This window comes from Crassostrea angulata, chromosome 6 (genome assembly GCF_025612915.1).
Source record: "Crassostrea angulata isolate pt1a10 chromosome 6, ASM2561291v2, whole genome shotgun sequence".
Taxonomy (NCBI): domain Eukaryota; kingdom Metazoa; phylum Mollusca; class Bivalvia; order Ostreida; family Ostreidae; genus Magallana; species Magallana angulata.
The window spans coordinates 34,149,143-34,162,818 of record NC_069116.1 but is presented as its reverse complement, the minus strand read 5'-3'; the positions used below and the strand labels follow the sequence as shown (position 1 = coordinate 34,162,818).

Below are 13,676 nucleotides of genomic sequence, written 5' to 3'. Positions count from 1 at the left end.
TATAGTAACACCATCTCACAGAGACACAAAGCAGATGCATGTTTTCCTGTGTGTCATTTTCCTTATTAGCCTTGCAAATTAAACAGAATGCCTATTTAAGCTTAACACAGTCTTTGCAAAGAAACTTGCAATGATTTTAATTGATTTGATATTAAATATTTACAAGTAGCCTGTCCCAAGTTATTGTTTTGATTTTAAGTTAAAAAAATTTCTAACTGTGAAAGATTTTGGATTTTGACTTGAAGCTTGAAAGTTGCTTATGATCAGATAAGATATAAATGGTACTATCATCTTGTAAATTGGGTGGATGTAAATACGTACTAAAAATTAATTACAACATGAGAAATTTAAAAAAAAATTACAACATGCTTGATAGTTACTGTACATGTACGTAAACATGGATTGAATGTTCTTAAACTTTTTTGTACATTCAATCCACAAAATGTTTAGTCTAGAAGTGCTAGATGGAGCTACATGTATAAGTAAGTGAATGTAAGAGCAAACACTTGTGTCTGTAATAAAAAATACCCCCAAAACAATTAATGGCATCACGTACCATTGTATTGGACAGAGTCCTTTCAAAAGGTGTCTGTTGCGTAGAAATTGTGTATGAAATATATACTACTCTTCGTTAGCTATATAGGTTACCTATGTAAGCTATCGACTGACATTCTCTGGCAATACAGAGCACGCAAGATATGACCATTAATTTATTTGGTAACCTAACTTGACATTTGAAATATTTCATGCGATGCGCATTGGTAGTTATTATAATCGCTCTATTCAAAAAATGTTTTGAATATTTCTTTGTTTTCGTGAGTGAGTGAGTGAACAAAAGACCATGCAGAAATTGAAACAAAATTTCCGTGATGTCACGATCACGATCTTATATTTACCGTCTGCTGCCAGCAGTCAGAAATTAGTGGGAATTACGCCGGATTTTGACCTAGCGGCATTTTTTGCAGCCGACCATCACAAAATGTCGATCCATATCTCTTTAGCATAGAGAGAAAGAGCGAAAGAGAGCAAGCGAAAATTGCTATCCATTCTGCAGACTGACTGAGAGATGTAGGTGAAGGAAGAGAGAGAGAGGAGGAGGGAGAAAACGAGAGCTTCCTCAACGCTCACTCAGAATGCCTCGTTCACTTCGTCGTTTATACTGGCACTGAACTGATAAGCCCCCATTCCGTTACAATGGATCTGGCTGGTAAGGTGGCGCTGGTAACGGGTGGATCCCGTGGTATAGGGAAGGCAATCACAGAGGCGCTTCTGGCACAGAAAGCAAAGGTAGGCTGACCTACTTACGCATATCATCTGTAATTATAAAATACTTGTATATTGTAGCTTGTATTGAAACCATAATTTTTTTTTTTTTTTTACAAATATACAATTTTTCATGTAACCTAAAATCGCAATGGAATGTTCATGTATGCGTTGTCAAATCCTCGAAGTTAGGGAAAACGGAAGAATTTGCCAATTCAGCCTACCTGAGTATTTACAATGCATTTTTTTCATTTAATATTATTTGTTATGGATAAGTTTCTGACCAATATTCTCATCAATATTCTTAAAAATTATTAAGTTTTCAAAATGAAGTGGATGGGGGTGTTTGTATGTTATCTGCTACTTTTGATGGGTTACGACATCCGCTCGAAACGACTTTCTCACAGAAGTTCAAGAGCCCAAAGCACCTATAGAAGTGCGAAACCATTTGAAATTGTATCTGAATCGTGTTAAAACCCCCATCAAAATGTAACTGCACCTCCCATCACGCAGTTAAGATTTTTTGGGATAAGATTCAACCCTTTTTCCTATCGACACCAGATAGCGGAAGACTGTGAGGACTCCCCATTATTTTAAAAGGTCTGTATGAAATGTATATATCTAAAACTTATTTCCATTGATAAATTAGGAAATCTTTTTTTTTTTAAATTTGACTTAATCCGAATATATAATGATAAAGGATTTTTAATATATGACGGAAAGGAAAACTGGGCGTCCTTTTTAAAACTAAATGTATATTATAAATTGTATTTCAAACCTTCGTATAGTCGTGTATTTCATTTCAAGTTATTTCCTGAACAAACCACCCTAAGCTCCAATCTATATAACATCAAGCATGGATTAATGAGATCATTTCGTTCTGAATGCAATATTGCATCTCATGAATGAGCGACAGTTTGTAGCTTTTTCATTGATGGAGGACGACGATTTGGCGAAATGAAACGTCTGAAAACTGATTGTACAGTTAGAATGCTACACTATAATAGACAGTGACATTAATGGTGCCCTAAGCCAGCAAAGGCGCCGACTTTCTGAATAAAACGGAGCTAAGAATCGTTATGTGCATTCAAGAAATGCATCAGATACTACATGTAGAAATGCGATCATAATTTTCCATCTTCCATAAAAAAAAAAAGAATGAATGAACACCACAACTGCAACGATTACTCTTTAGGTTTTTTTTTCTTTTGGAAAAAAGTCCTGTTTTAAAGAAGATTTCCTTTTCGTTCTATAGGTGTGTTTTTGCGACACAAATGGTGAGCTAGGGACAAAGACACTCTTAGAACTTCAATCAAAGTATGGGGAGGGAAATGCAATGTTTCAAACATGTGACGTCAGTCTTCAACAGCCGATGGAAAGTAAGTCAATTCTCTCCATTACCATATAAAACACATTCCATCAACAAAAACCAATTACCATTTTATTATATTTTAAAATTCCAATAAAAGAATAGCAACATACAAATGAAACGACTAGACCTTCCTTTTGGCCTTTAATTGCTAAAGAAAGAGAATTGGCTAGACTTGATTTTGTGTTATTGAAGGATGAAAGCAAGCAAGCAAAACAACACACATGTATACCCAAAACAACAACACATATACTCAAAACAACAATAACAACAACCGCAACAACAATATGTCAGTTGACACAGCACAAACAGATTGTATTCAAATGGCGTAGTTCATTTTGCCAGATGATAGATATATAGTAAACGTTCTGACCTAGATTCACAAATTAGATAAAATGACCAAGTATAAACACCACACACCAGCTCGATACAGTCGTGTATGTAAAAGCATTTATCGAATACCGTACGTATCCCATTACCGAAGTGCTGCCAAATTGCGTTCTGCATGTCTTGCAAACTGTTAGAACATCAAATGACTTCCTATCAGATTTTTATTTTGATTTCCGATTCAACCTGGTGCAATATGGTGTTTGTACTACAGTTTTTATTTAGCTGATTGTGTTTTGTTTCGGCTAACAGAGCTAATAATTTCTTGTTTCAACAAACACATTTATAAACCGTCTAAGTTAATAAATCATTTTTTGATTTGTCAATGGACTTCATTATAGTTGTATATGAACATCATTGTCTATTTTTTTCTTTTTTGTTTGTTTGCTAAAAGCGACGTATTCACGCTATACTATTAATTCTGAAAATGGAATTGGTACTACTTTTGGAATATATAAAATTTGGACAACTGTTTTGTGTTCGCAAAAATACGTGTAAAGATCGTATCATTTTTGATATTTTGTATACTGTCATTTAGATTTGTTTAAAAAAGTCAAAGAAACATTTGGATGTCTGGATATCGTCTGCAACAATGCTGGGATTGGCGGAGAGGTGTATCCGTTATGGGAGAAAACGATCGATGTCAATTTGGTAAAGTAGTTACGAACTCTCTTATGAAATGTTCTCTCCAACTTTGAACCTGTTGTCATGTTTACCGGGTGGCGGTAAATACAAAATTTACATACAGATGATTAAAACTTGTACAAAAACCAAATTAATTTGAATAAGAATGATTCCAGACGTTATTAATGTAGCATTAAACGAGGCAGTAATTTGAAGTAACGGAATTTCGCTCACGGTAAGCCTGAAACTGCAATGGAAGATATAGGTTGTTGCTAAAACGCGGAACGGAAAACGGAACGGAAAGCGGAACGGAACGGAAAACGGGAAAATATGATGACGTTTATCGCTTAATGTCAAGATCTAGTATTGTATAGATTCGACACAAACTTTTACTTTATAACATTTATTCATATTTTATAAATGATTACTATCAAAAGGTTGCGTAATTATTTGATATCATTCCTACGAATGTCTATCAACTAAATCATTGCTTAATAAAGAACGAAACGGAGAAATGAAATATACACACATTGGGATTAAATAAGCTTTTAAAATAACTTTTCAATTACTTTCCTTTAGTAATATTATTTGAAAAATAGTGAAGGGCAGTTGGTTGAAGCGTTTGGTTGTGTTTTTCATGACTTCGAAACTTGTTTGGGATTTTATACTTATTTAAAAAAAAATTCAAACATGATGTACCCTCATCCACATTTTATTTTTAGTGATCCATACTATTTTAAAAAATTATTAATAGCATTATTGATATCAATAACGTGACCGACGAACAACATCCACTTTCATTGTTACGAGGTTTTGCTGCAACATCTGTTTGCTAACCTTTTCGTCGAGCTATTTTAAAGATAATTAATCGAAAACAGATTCATATCACTGGATGACTAACGCTCTAGATGTACTGCAAAGTCTCCTTAAAATTCTTCTAATATCGGCGTTCGTTTACCTGTGTGATTGTAAATTCCTGCAACGTAATCCAAATAGAAAGCTGTTCAGTTTGATAAACTGGGACACGTGGTCAAAGCATATAATGTTAATTGTAAGAAAATCATACATTTTCTAAAAAAAAATGTAAACTTGAGTATGGAGAACAGTTTTAAAAATATTAAAAAATACATGAATTATATCGTTTTAAGCTTGTTTAACACATCTATAAAGTAAATAATATTATAGAACATTTTCCGTAATCCATTCCGTTCCGTTTTCCGTTCCGCGTTTTAGCAACACCCGGAAGATACTAGTATATCAGCGGTGCATCACATGTCGAAGAAACAGGCTATTTGGTTCATCATTCCTATTAATGAACCGAACTGTATAATATTGTAATTCTATGGTAGAAAAATTGATGCATTTTATAGGTTTTGCTTGACTGTCATATCGCGAAACTTAATTGTAGTGAAAGTTTTTTCTTTGTTGTTTTTGCATGTTGTTGTTGGTAAATAGCAGTAAGAATATAGACTATCAGGATACTATTTAATTGACAGTTAGATATGTTTTATATGATGTTTAAATTCAAACCAAAAAAAAAAAGCTTTCGTTAGTAGTTACATAACTTGAGCTTCAAGCAAAGAAAATCAAGCAATGGCAAACAATTTTTTGGAAAATAAAACATCAGGCGCATTTAAACAATTACAATGATTTATTGCAGTCATGAGTTTGTTTGACTCGATCTCAGTTTATGTTTATATTTATTACAGAAAGGAACAACACGAGGCACGCTGTTGGCGCTGGAGCACATGAGGACAGACAAGGGCGGGAAAGGCGGAGTGATCATCAACATATCGTCTGCTGCAGGTATAGACGCTCCGAATTCTCTCGCATCATTTTTTTCCCTTAAAGTATTTATCATATCTTGCGAAATGTATTACTGACAAGTTTAAGAAGCTAACATTTTTACATCTTAGATTTATGTTTCTGGCATAATACCAGACAAGATTGAGGTGTATAGAATTTTTTCACTGACATTTATATCTGTTTTCCTCAATTAAATGTTTACATTTTGGGTTCTGTTTAATATCACGAATTTATCAACCATTTTGAAATTTCTATAAAGTTTAATTAACTATTATAGATCAACACCTTCCTACATATTCACTATCCACTATCGCCCCCTGAAACCCACACCTTATTCTGATAAGATAAACTTTTGGGATGAAAGTTGGATAAGTAATATCACCAAAGGAAAAAAAGCAACAGCAGATTTGTATCATTTCTTGGAGGGAACACTAGGAGCTTTAGGTTATTTCTTGTCGTTATCTTTGCAGGTCTGAACGTTAACCCATTGAGCCCGGTATACAGCGCTACGAAAGCTGGCATCATAGCTCTGACGCGGAGTCTGGCGGTAAACAAACAGATAATGATGGACACCTGTTCATTGAACCAAAGATATATCTTTGGACTTTGAGATTTGAAGAATATACATGCTTCAATTTCTAAATCAATGCATTTTTAGTTCGCAAAACAAGTTCATCATCAGTGCAAGCTTGTTGGTGCTCTGTTGTGCAAATGCTATCTCAAGCTGTGTTATGCTTTCTTATAACATTCCAGTTTGACGTCTTTAAATAATTCTTTATGACATTTTAGAAAACCGTAATTGACAGTTTATATACATTAACAAGCAACAGAATATATTTAAGTGACGGATAAGCATAACCCACTTATCGAAACGATTTTTTTTTACACAAGTGTCATTTTCTTTTATTTTTTATGGTTTTTTTTTTTTTGGTTTTTCAAGGTTTAAGGTGTGTAAAAATTTTCAACCTAATTTTTTATATTTTTTAACATCTAAGGAAAAGAACACAGTATCAACTGTTTTTCACGAAATGTGTAATTTGTAGACTCTTTATAGGAGGATAAACTGAGAGTCGGTATTTAACATCGACACATATAATTCATGTAATTTGATGTCTGACGGGTTATTAATCGGTTTTTCTTAAACAGATGAATTCCGAGGTGAAATCTGCGGGAGTGCGATTAAACGTGGTATGTCCGGCATTCGTTGACACAGACCTGATAAAAGAAATCAATGACGACAACTGTTTAGACGTCCAGAAGGCCAGCAAGTTCATAGAAATGATCGGCGTTGTCTCGTAAGTCGGTCATATTGCAGACGAAATAAAGCATCGATTTTTTTTTATACCATGTTATTTTATCATTTTTGAATTCTACTTGTTATTTTATATTTAGTTTGGGGATTAAAGAATAGTTATAGATTCTTCATTCTCATTACATTTGGCTTCAAGTTGAATTTAGTTTTGTCAGATTATTAGTAGAAACTACTTAATACATGAATATATGTATTTCTCGCACAAAGCAACATGAAAGTTTTAGTGAATTCATGTTAAGCACATTTTAGCGAAGAAAAAAAAAAGAACACTGAAGCAAAGAAATGACAAAAGAAGACGTTACTGAAAGATAAAATATTTGTGACTCCCTCGTCTTCTTTCAAATATCTTAAACCAATAATTGAAAACGTAGCTTGTCAAAGGGGGCGTTGTTTATTGAGAAAGAATTTTTGTACACTGCAGTTGATTATCATTAACACGTGAATTGCTAACAAAGAACAAATTTACAACGATAAGCCATTTATTTTTTTTCTGAGTAAACAATTTGCCTTGATTTGCTTCTTGATTGGACCACATGGCCAACAGAAATGTGTACATTCACGCCAGAACAGTACCTGCTTTCTTTCCATTCTGAAATGATATCTTGTATAGTCGGTTTTTCTTCCTTTCCACAGCAAGGAGGTGGTAGTGGATTGTTTCATGGAACTTGTTCGTGATGTGAACCAGAATGGAGCTGTTGTCAAGTGTTCTAAGATGGACGGCACGCAATACACCTCAATTGAGGTGAAACCCGTCACCTAATGCGCAGGAACCGTGCTGTATAAAGTTTACAGACCCATGATGTAAGGTCACACGGGAGCTTTGAGAAGCAATAAGCATATTGTTCCAATATACAAAGGACAAACGTGTAAAAGGCTGTGTGAGAACAGGTGTACGACAAGTATAACAACACACCATTGTATTTATTTAGACAAACAAATGTATATCCGTATATCAAATTGTAAACCTATTTCAATATCCATTACCCATCATGACCTCGGGAAAGCGGGTGTTTTTAGCAAAAGAAACAATGTCGTTTGAGTTCAGTATACAGGTACCGTATGATATGGTACATGTATTTATCTTCACATAATCATATCGAAACAACATTGTATACGTAGTACGCATCTGTCTAGCATATTTTTGTTATCGTGTCTATTATTAGCATGCACTGTTCAAAAAAGTTACGATGCCCTACGATCAAAACAAAGGAAAACAATGTATGTATTTGCAATCTCGTTCATTTGCATTGTTCATCTACACAGAATCATTTCTAGAACATAATACTTTGCATTGTTTTAAGTGTTAACTACCTAATTAAGATGAGAAAAACGCTTGAGACAATAATCTTGCATAATGTAGGGTTGCTTTTTTTTCACCCGAACATAAAAAGTAATAAAACGGAACACAACATAGCAAGGTTGTAGAATTTTGTATATAAAATATGAGTACAGCGGTAATCATCTCGTAGACCACGCCTTTTCAATCACACAACTCATTTACAATATAACCATGTTGTGAAAATAACAATATTACTTTACAGGAACAACAAAACATTTTGTAATGGTTTCATATCAAACATATATTTATTGTAGTGTATGTCATTTGTAACCATACCGTGTTGTAAAAATAAATGTCTCTTAAGAGTATTAAAGCGCTGTGTTGATGGTTTTTATATTAAGGAACAAAATAAGATTTTCTTCACAGCAAACCTTTACTATAAGCAACAATTTAGGTTTAAATAGATAAGTAGCTTTCCTCTTGAGTACGAGAATTGGTTGTAATAGCTGGGATTTGTTTTACGAGGGAGTACAATTTCCCTAAACCACTCTGTGTAATGCAGTATCACTTTGTCTTTTTGTTGAAAAGTATATACCACAATAAAGTTACACCAAAGTCTTAATACGATAACTTCTGGAGACTTCAAGTGACATTGTTTGAAATCTCATAGGAGTATTAAACACTGTTAAAGGGACATGGACACGATCTGAGCTCAAAATTTTAAATTTTTTCTATTTTTAATGTTTGGAAAAGTTATTATGGGTATTTGATATGCTTTGTCAAAATTTAAAGTCAAATATTGAGTTATAAGCAAGATAAAGAGTTTGTTTTGTAAACAAAGATCGAGCCTTGTTATTGTTAACATATGTGGTTTATTGGTATAAGATTCAAATAAATGTTGCTTTCTTTTGCTGATAATATTATTTATGAACACATTGAATCAGTTTACTTTGTTTGCCATGAGTCATATTGTCATAGAAATGGTTATTCCATACTTAACTTTATTTGTAAACAAATATAAGACTCGAGCTTTGTTTACATAACAATGAATTCTTATCTATGTATCTCACTTAAAACTTCCCTTCTAACATTCAAGTTTTGGTCAATTGTTCAAAATGCGCAAGTTAACCATTCTATACATAAAAATTAAAAAATAAAATTTTGATCAAAATTCGTGTCCACTAATGCAGGTCCCTTTAAAATATTTTGACCAATGGTTACAATTAAATGTTTTGCTTAAATTATGACATACTGTGGTCTTCCCTAAAGGTTTACTAGCATACTCAATTTACGTAAATATTCTCTTTTTAATAAATATATTTTTGTATGTACATATCACAAAATAGAAGAAATAGGCGTCTCTATCCCACGGGGTTTGTACTGCATGGAGCCTCGTAGTTGATGTACAAGTCGGGGTGGAGGCAGCGGTGGGTCTCAAAGAAACAGCTGAAAAGGTGAACAATCCACATTATTACAGTACTGCGAATGGAAACACTTTAACCGTTTCGGGTTTATTGAAGATGCTTGTTGTACATGTATTTAATTTTAATTTCGAGGTACTGTGGTTACGTCTCTGTTTTCGCGTTTCGAAACACCAGTGAAACAAGTCGACTTAAGTTAATTCTAGTGTTGTTGATATAAAAGAAAACGAAAACTTACTGGTTGATGTACGTGACGCCGTCAGAGCCACACACTTCAGCAAAATCATCCGGACAAGAGTGTGATGTCACCGACTTACAAAAAAGTTCAAACACCAGTTCTTGTCCATGAGTCAGGTTCATGGAGTTGTGACTATCGCCATCACACGGCCCACTATGGGCAAGATGGATGTATGGGTTCTTACAATGAGTCTGAGCAAACTCACATCTTGGAATAAAAGAAGAGTATTGTTTTAAAACTCACTGCGAATGTTAAGGGCTTTAAAATGTGACACAATAGATAAGAAGTTATTTAAATTTGGAATTTCAAAGAGTGAAAAAGAACCTACACGATCGAAGGCTCATTCAATTTGTTGTCGTTATTGTTTTAATTTTACAAGCAGTTCTCGAAGACGTCTGACATAATAATATGTACAGGGTACTCGTACCCAAGATGCACTTGCAAGTACTAGTATCTCGAATATCGATCGTACAAGTATTGGTTGTAAAACGGTAGCTAATCTTTTGCAATTTGCTTAAAAGAAGCTTTTTATGACAAAGCTTTATAATGATTTATTTATCAAACAATGTCTTGCAAGAAAAGAAACACTTTTGTGCCAATAGTTTTCTATTGCGAATTCATTACCCAAGATTAATTGATAGACTTAATAATAATTCATAAAAGCGGGGAAAAAATATTGAAAAAATTGTATAACACACACTTGATCTTAACAGGATCGTTGTAGAAATGGACGTGCCAGATTATAAAACTTATGACTCTGATACAAACTCACTAAATATACTTTACTTGTTGTAAAAGGTGAAGTTGTTGGTTCCACACTGAGGATCGTGTCCTTGTGTATAACACACCTGTTCCATCAATATGGAACAGTGGGCGACTCTCCTCTTCATGGCAAAAACAAAGGCGACTGAAAAGGAAAAAAATAACTGAAAATTAACAAATGTAACTGTGAGGTAAAAATTAAGAAACTGCAGAGAGAGAGAGAGAGAGAGAGAGAGAGAGAGAGAGAGAGAGAGATTGAGAGAGAGAGATAAGTAATATTAAAGAAAAAGAAAAGCCTATCTAAACGATTGAATAACTTGGTTTTTTTTTACATCATATTACATGTTATATATATAATTAAAGACACAAAGTAGTACCCTACTGTTATGTACTAGTATTTGACTTAAACAATTCAAAATACATACCAGAAGACAATATCGCAAGTAACAAAACAGCTTTCATCTTTCTTGGTTGACTGTATTCCATAGACAAGAACACTGACCCTGTAAATAAGACTGTCACTTACCGGAAACAGAAATGCCCAGGCCACAAAAACCAAAAGTCGGGTTACCTAGTCATTTTGCATGCCTCCAGAAAGTTAGGAAAACTGTATCATTGTATGATTTTGATGTTTATTCCTTCCATCCTCGTCTTTACTCTGTTTTTTTTTTTAATTTGATTTAGTATACAGGTAGTCAGCATTATTAGAATTAGATTATAAATGAAGAATAAATAGAATACCTTGGCCTATGATTATTATACAAAATGTCAAAGATCAGGCTTATCTCTTTGTTGTAGGAACGAAGAGTTCATATATTTATGTAAGTTCTTATACAATAGAAATGATCAAAATGTCAGAATAAGAGACCCTAAGGTGAAACAGAATACAAGGAGAAACATAACTAAGAGAGAATATGTATTAAATACTGTCCCAAGATATGTTATATCGTATAACATAGCAAGAAATCAAATTCATGCCTTATAATTTAATTTTCTATAACTAAAATCAGAAAATGGTCCACTGCTAAAAAGAGGGTTTTAATCAAAAAGATGGGTGGATAAGGCGTGTAAAACGTCTATACATGTACATGGACGGATAAGATACTGAAAAAATGAAAACTATCAATAAATCTGATATTTTTACCCCCCAAAAATTCAAAACAATATATATTTAACATATCATCGATTTTTAACCTTTATTTATGTTCAATACTTGGAATATGTTGACTCGAACAAGCAGTTACGCATCAAAACCTCCAAATAGTTTTATTATTAGAACTTTAAGGCTTTTTCTTTTATAGAGTGGGACTGTGCTCCATATTTTTCTCATAGTCTGAATAAGGTCTGATGGAAAACAAAAACGGATTTCAATCGACAAAAACGTGGAGAGATGACCCATTATACATTGAAAATGTCATTTTGTATCCCAACAATTAAGCGTTTCAAAAAAATAATGCAAGTCTGTGATTTTGTGACAAAGTCACACATAGTATTTAAATAAACTATTTTGTTTGTCTGCAATGGCTCAGTGGTTAAAGTACCAGACATAAGCTTACATTTTATAACTAGACTTTTTATGTTGTTGGTTCGATACCACCAAAATTAAGGCAATATTTTTTTTCTTATCGTTTGTTTAATATATCAAAAACTGAATATAGTAAGAAATAACGCTTTTGCAAACTTGTATTATAATATATTTTAATAGATTTAATTAAAAAACATAAATTTTAATAAAAAATTGTATTTAACTACTAGACTGAATGGACATGCGCACTATCTTATTCCCCCTCTTCAAATTTGCACAAATTTCAAATGTAACATTAAGTGGATTAATACGTTTTGCACGTAAGTCATACTGTGATAGGCAAGTTATATTATGAAATATAAATAAATTTGTTTAAACAATCAAATGATGTGTTGAAACAACATCTAATAGATATCTCTTTTTTTCAATCAATATTTGTGTCTGTCGTCGTCATTAACCGCGCGCAGCGTTGACTTCTTTCTTCTTTAGAACCGCGGACCAATTCCAACTTATCAAGAAAACATCCTTCAATAAGAGCTTTCAAGATCTTTCAAGATGATAGTTAATCATAATAAGACGATTGAAATGTGTAATTATTAACTTTCAATGAAAACGCATTAAATTGCATTTTAATTTAGTCGGTGTTTTCAATCAAGAGATATTAAGACATTGTACAATTTTTGACTTAACTAAGTCTTATATTGCTTCAAGATCATAGGGACTGATGTAAAGGATATTTTTTTTTACTGCACTTAATTTTGTCTGTTGTAGCTAAACTCCTTTAACAACCATAGCATCATTTTTTGTAGTGTTTTGTAAGTGTGTTTTTATATAGCTGTCAAAGAATTCTTCAACAGAGACCCTAGCTGCAATAATGTAGCCCTCTCCGATTTTTTATATCTGATGTTTACTGGAGAGGGCTACAATTCCACAGGATCTCAGTAATGGTGCAAAATTAATTTTTTAATGCGACTGACTTCGGTCTGAAAAGATCGATTTTATAATTGACCTCCTTTAGATAAAATGATTTTTTAATTCAGGTTGAACAAAGTAACCGTATATAAATCAAAACCAGATAAAACACATCAGCATGTTTACCAGTCGTCTTTTTTCAGCAGCCATGACAGTTCTCGCGTGATTTTATGGGATTTACGCTTGGAGTTTTGATGGGCTTGATAACGTGAATGTCAGTGTAGATAATCGATCTTACCTTGTTCTATCACTAAAATATCATTTAAGGAAATGGTATATAATGGAAAATTCATATTTACCGCGTTAATTATGTTTATAAAAGAGGAATTCCTATATTAAGTTCAAGATCCGCTCCTGAATTCTCATTGGCTGTCCAAAAATAAGACCGGTCAAGGTCAGTAAACATGGCGGACAAATTCAACTTGTGTTGTTGACATAGACGAAAAATAACAGATATATGGACTATACTTGATATTTTTGGATTAATTTATGCCATGGACATCTACAATGTTTGAGTTCAGGTAAAAAATGCAAATGTTATTGTCATTTATATACGATTTGAGACGAAATTGTTGCGGGAGTGAATCACTCCCGCACTTGCACCATTACGGAGATCCTATGGAGTTGTAGCCCTCTCCCCAAAAAAAAAAAAAAAAAATCGGGAGAGGGCTACATTATTGCAGCTACAGAGACCCCACTCCATCCCCATACACACAAA

The 13,676-nt window shown here is 33.3% G+C and overlaps 2 protein-coding genes across 2 annotated transcripts; one reads left to right on the top strand and one right to left on the bottom strand.

The window, feature by feature from the left end:
- The first annotated feature begins 916 nt into the window (after positions 1-916).
- On the top strand, positions 917-8,413 carry LOC128189415 (15-hydroxyprostaglandin dehydrogenase [NAD(+)]-like). Its single transcript, XM_052861018.1, has 7 exons — positions 917-1,287; positions 2,519-2,642; positions 3,558-3,670; positions 5,353-5,449; positions 5,920-5,996; positions 6,596-6,744; positions 7,395-8,413. Exons 1-7 carry the CDS (start codon positions 1,195-1,197, stop codon positions 7,519-7,521), a joined length of 780 nt encoding a protein of 259 aa, XP_052716978.1. The 5' UTR covers positions 917-1,194; the 3' UTR covers positions 7,522-8,413.
- A 914-nt stretch (positions 8,414-9,327) lies between these two features.
- Positions 9,328-11,045, bottom strand: LOC128189416 (serine protease inhibitor dipetalogastin-like). Its single transcript, XM_052861019.1, has 4 exons — positions 10,887-11,045; positions 10,486-10,606; positions 9,700-9,906; positions 9,328-9,486 (listed from the first exon to the last, which is right to left on the bottom strand). Exons 1-4 carry the CDS (start codon positions 10,945-10,947, stop codon positions 9,402-9,404), a joined length of 474 nt encoding a protein of 157 aa, XP_052716979.1. The 5' UTR covers positions 10,948-11,045; the 3' UTR covers positions 9,328-9,401.
- Between the last annotated feature and the right edge of the window lie 2,631 nt (positions 11,046-13,676).

Coding starts and splice junctions, on each gene's coding strand:
- LOC128189416 (XM_052861019.1), bottom strand. CDS start 10,947: ATGGAATACAGTCAACCAAGAAAGATGAAAGCTGTTTTGTTACTTGCG. Junction 10,607..10,886: donor ACTTGCGATATTGTCTTCTG/GTATGTATTTTG, acceptor TTTCCTTTTCAG/TCGCCTTTGTTTTTGCCATG. Junction 9,487..9,699: donor GGCGTCACGTACATCAACCA/GTAAGTTTTCGT, acceptor TCACCTTTTCAG/CTGTTTCTTTGAGACCCACC.
- LOC128189415 (XM_052861018.1), top strand. CDS start 1,195: ATGGATCTGGCTGGTAAGGTGGCGCTGGTAACGGGTGGATCCCGTGGT. Junction 2,643..3,557: donor TCTTCAACAGCCGATGGAAA/GTAAGTCAATTC, acceptor ACTGTCATTTAG/ATTTGTTTAAAAAAGTCAAA. Junction 5,997..6,595: donor CTCTGACGCGGAGTCTGGCG/GTAAACAAACAG, acceptor TTTCTTAAACAG/ATGAATTCCGAGGTGAAATC.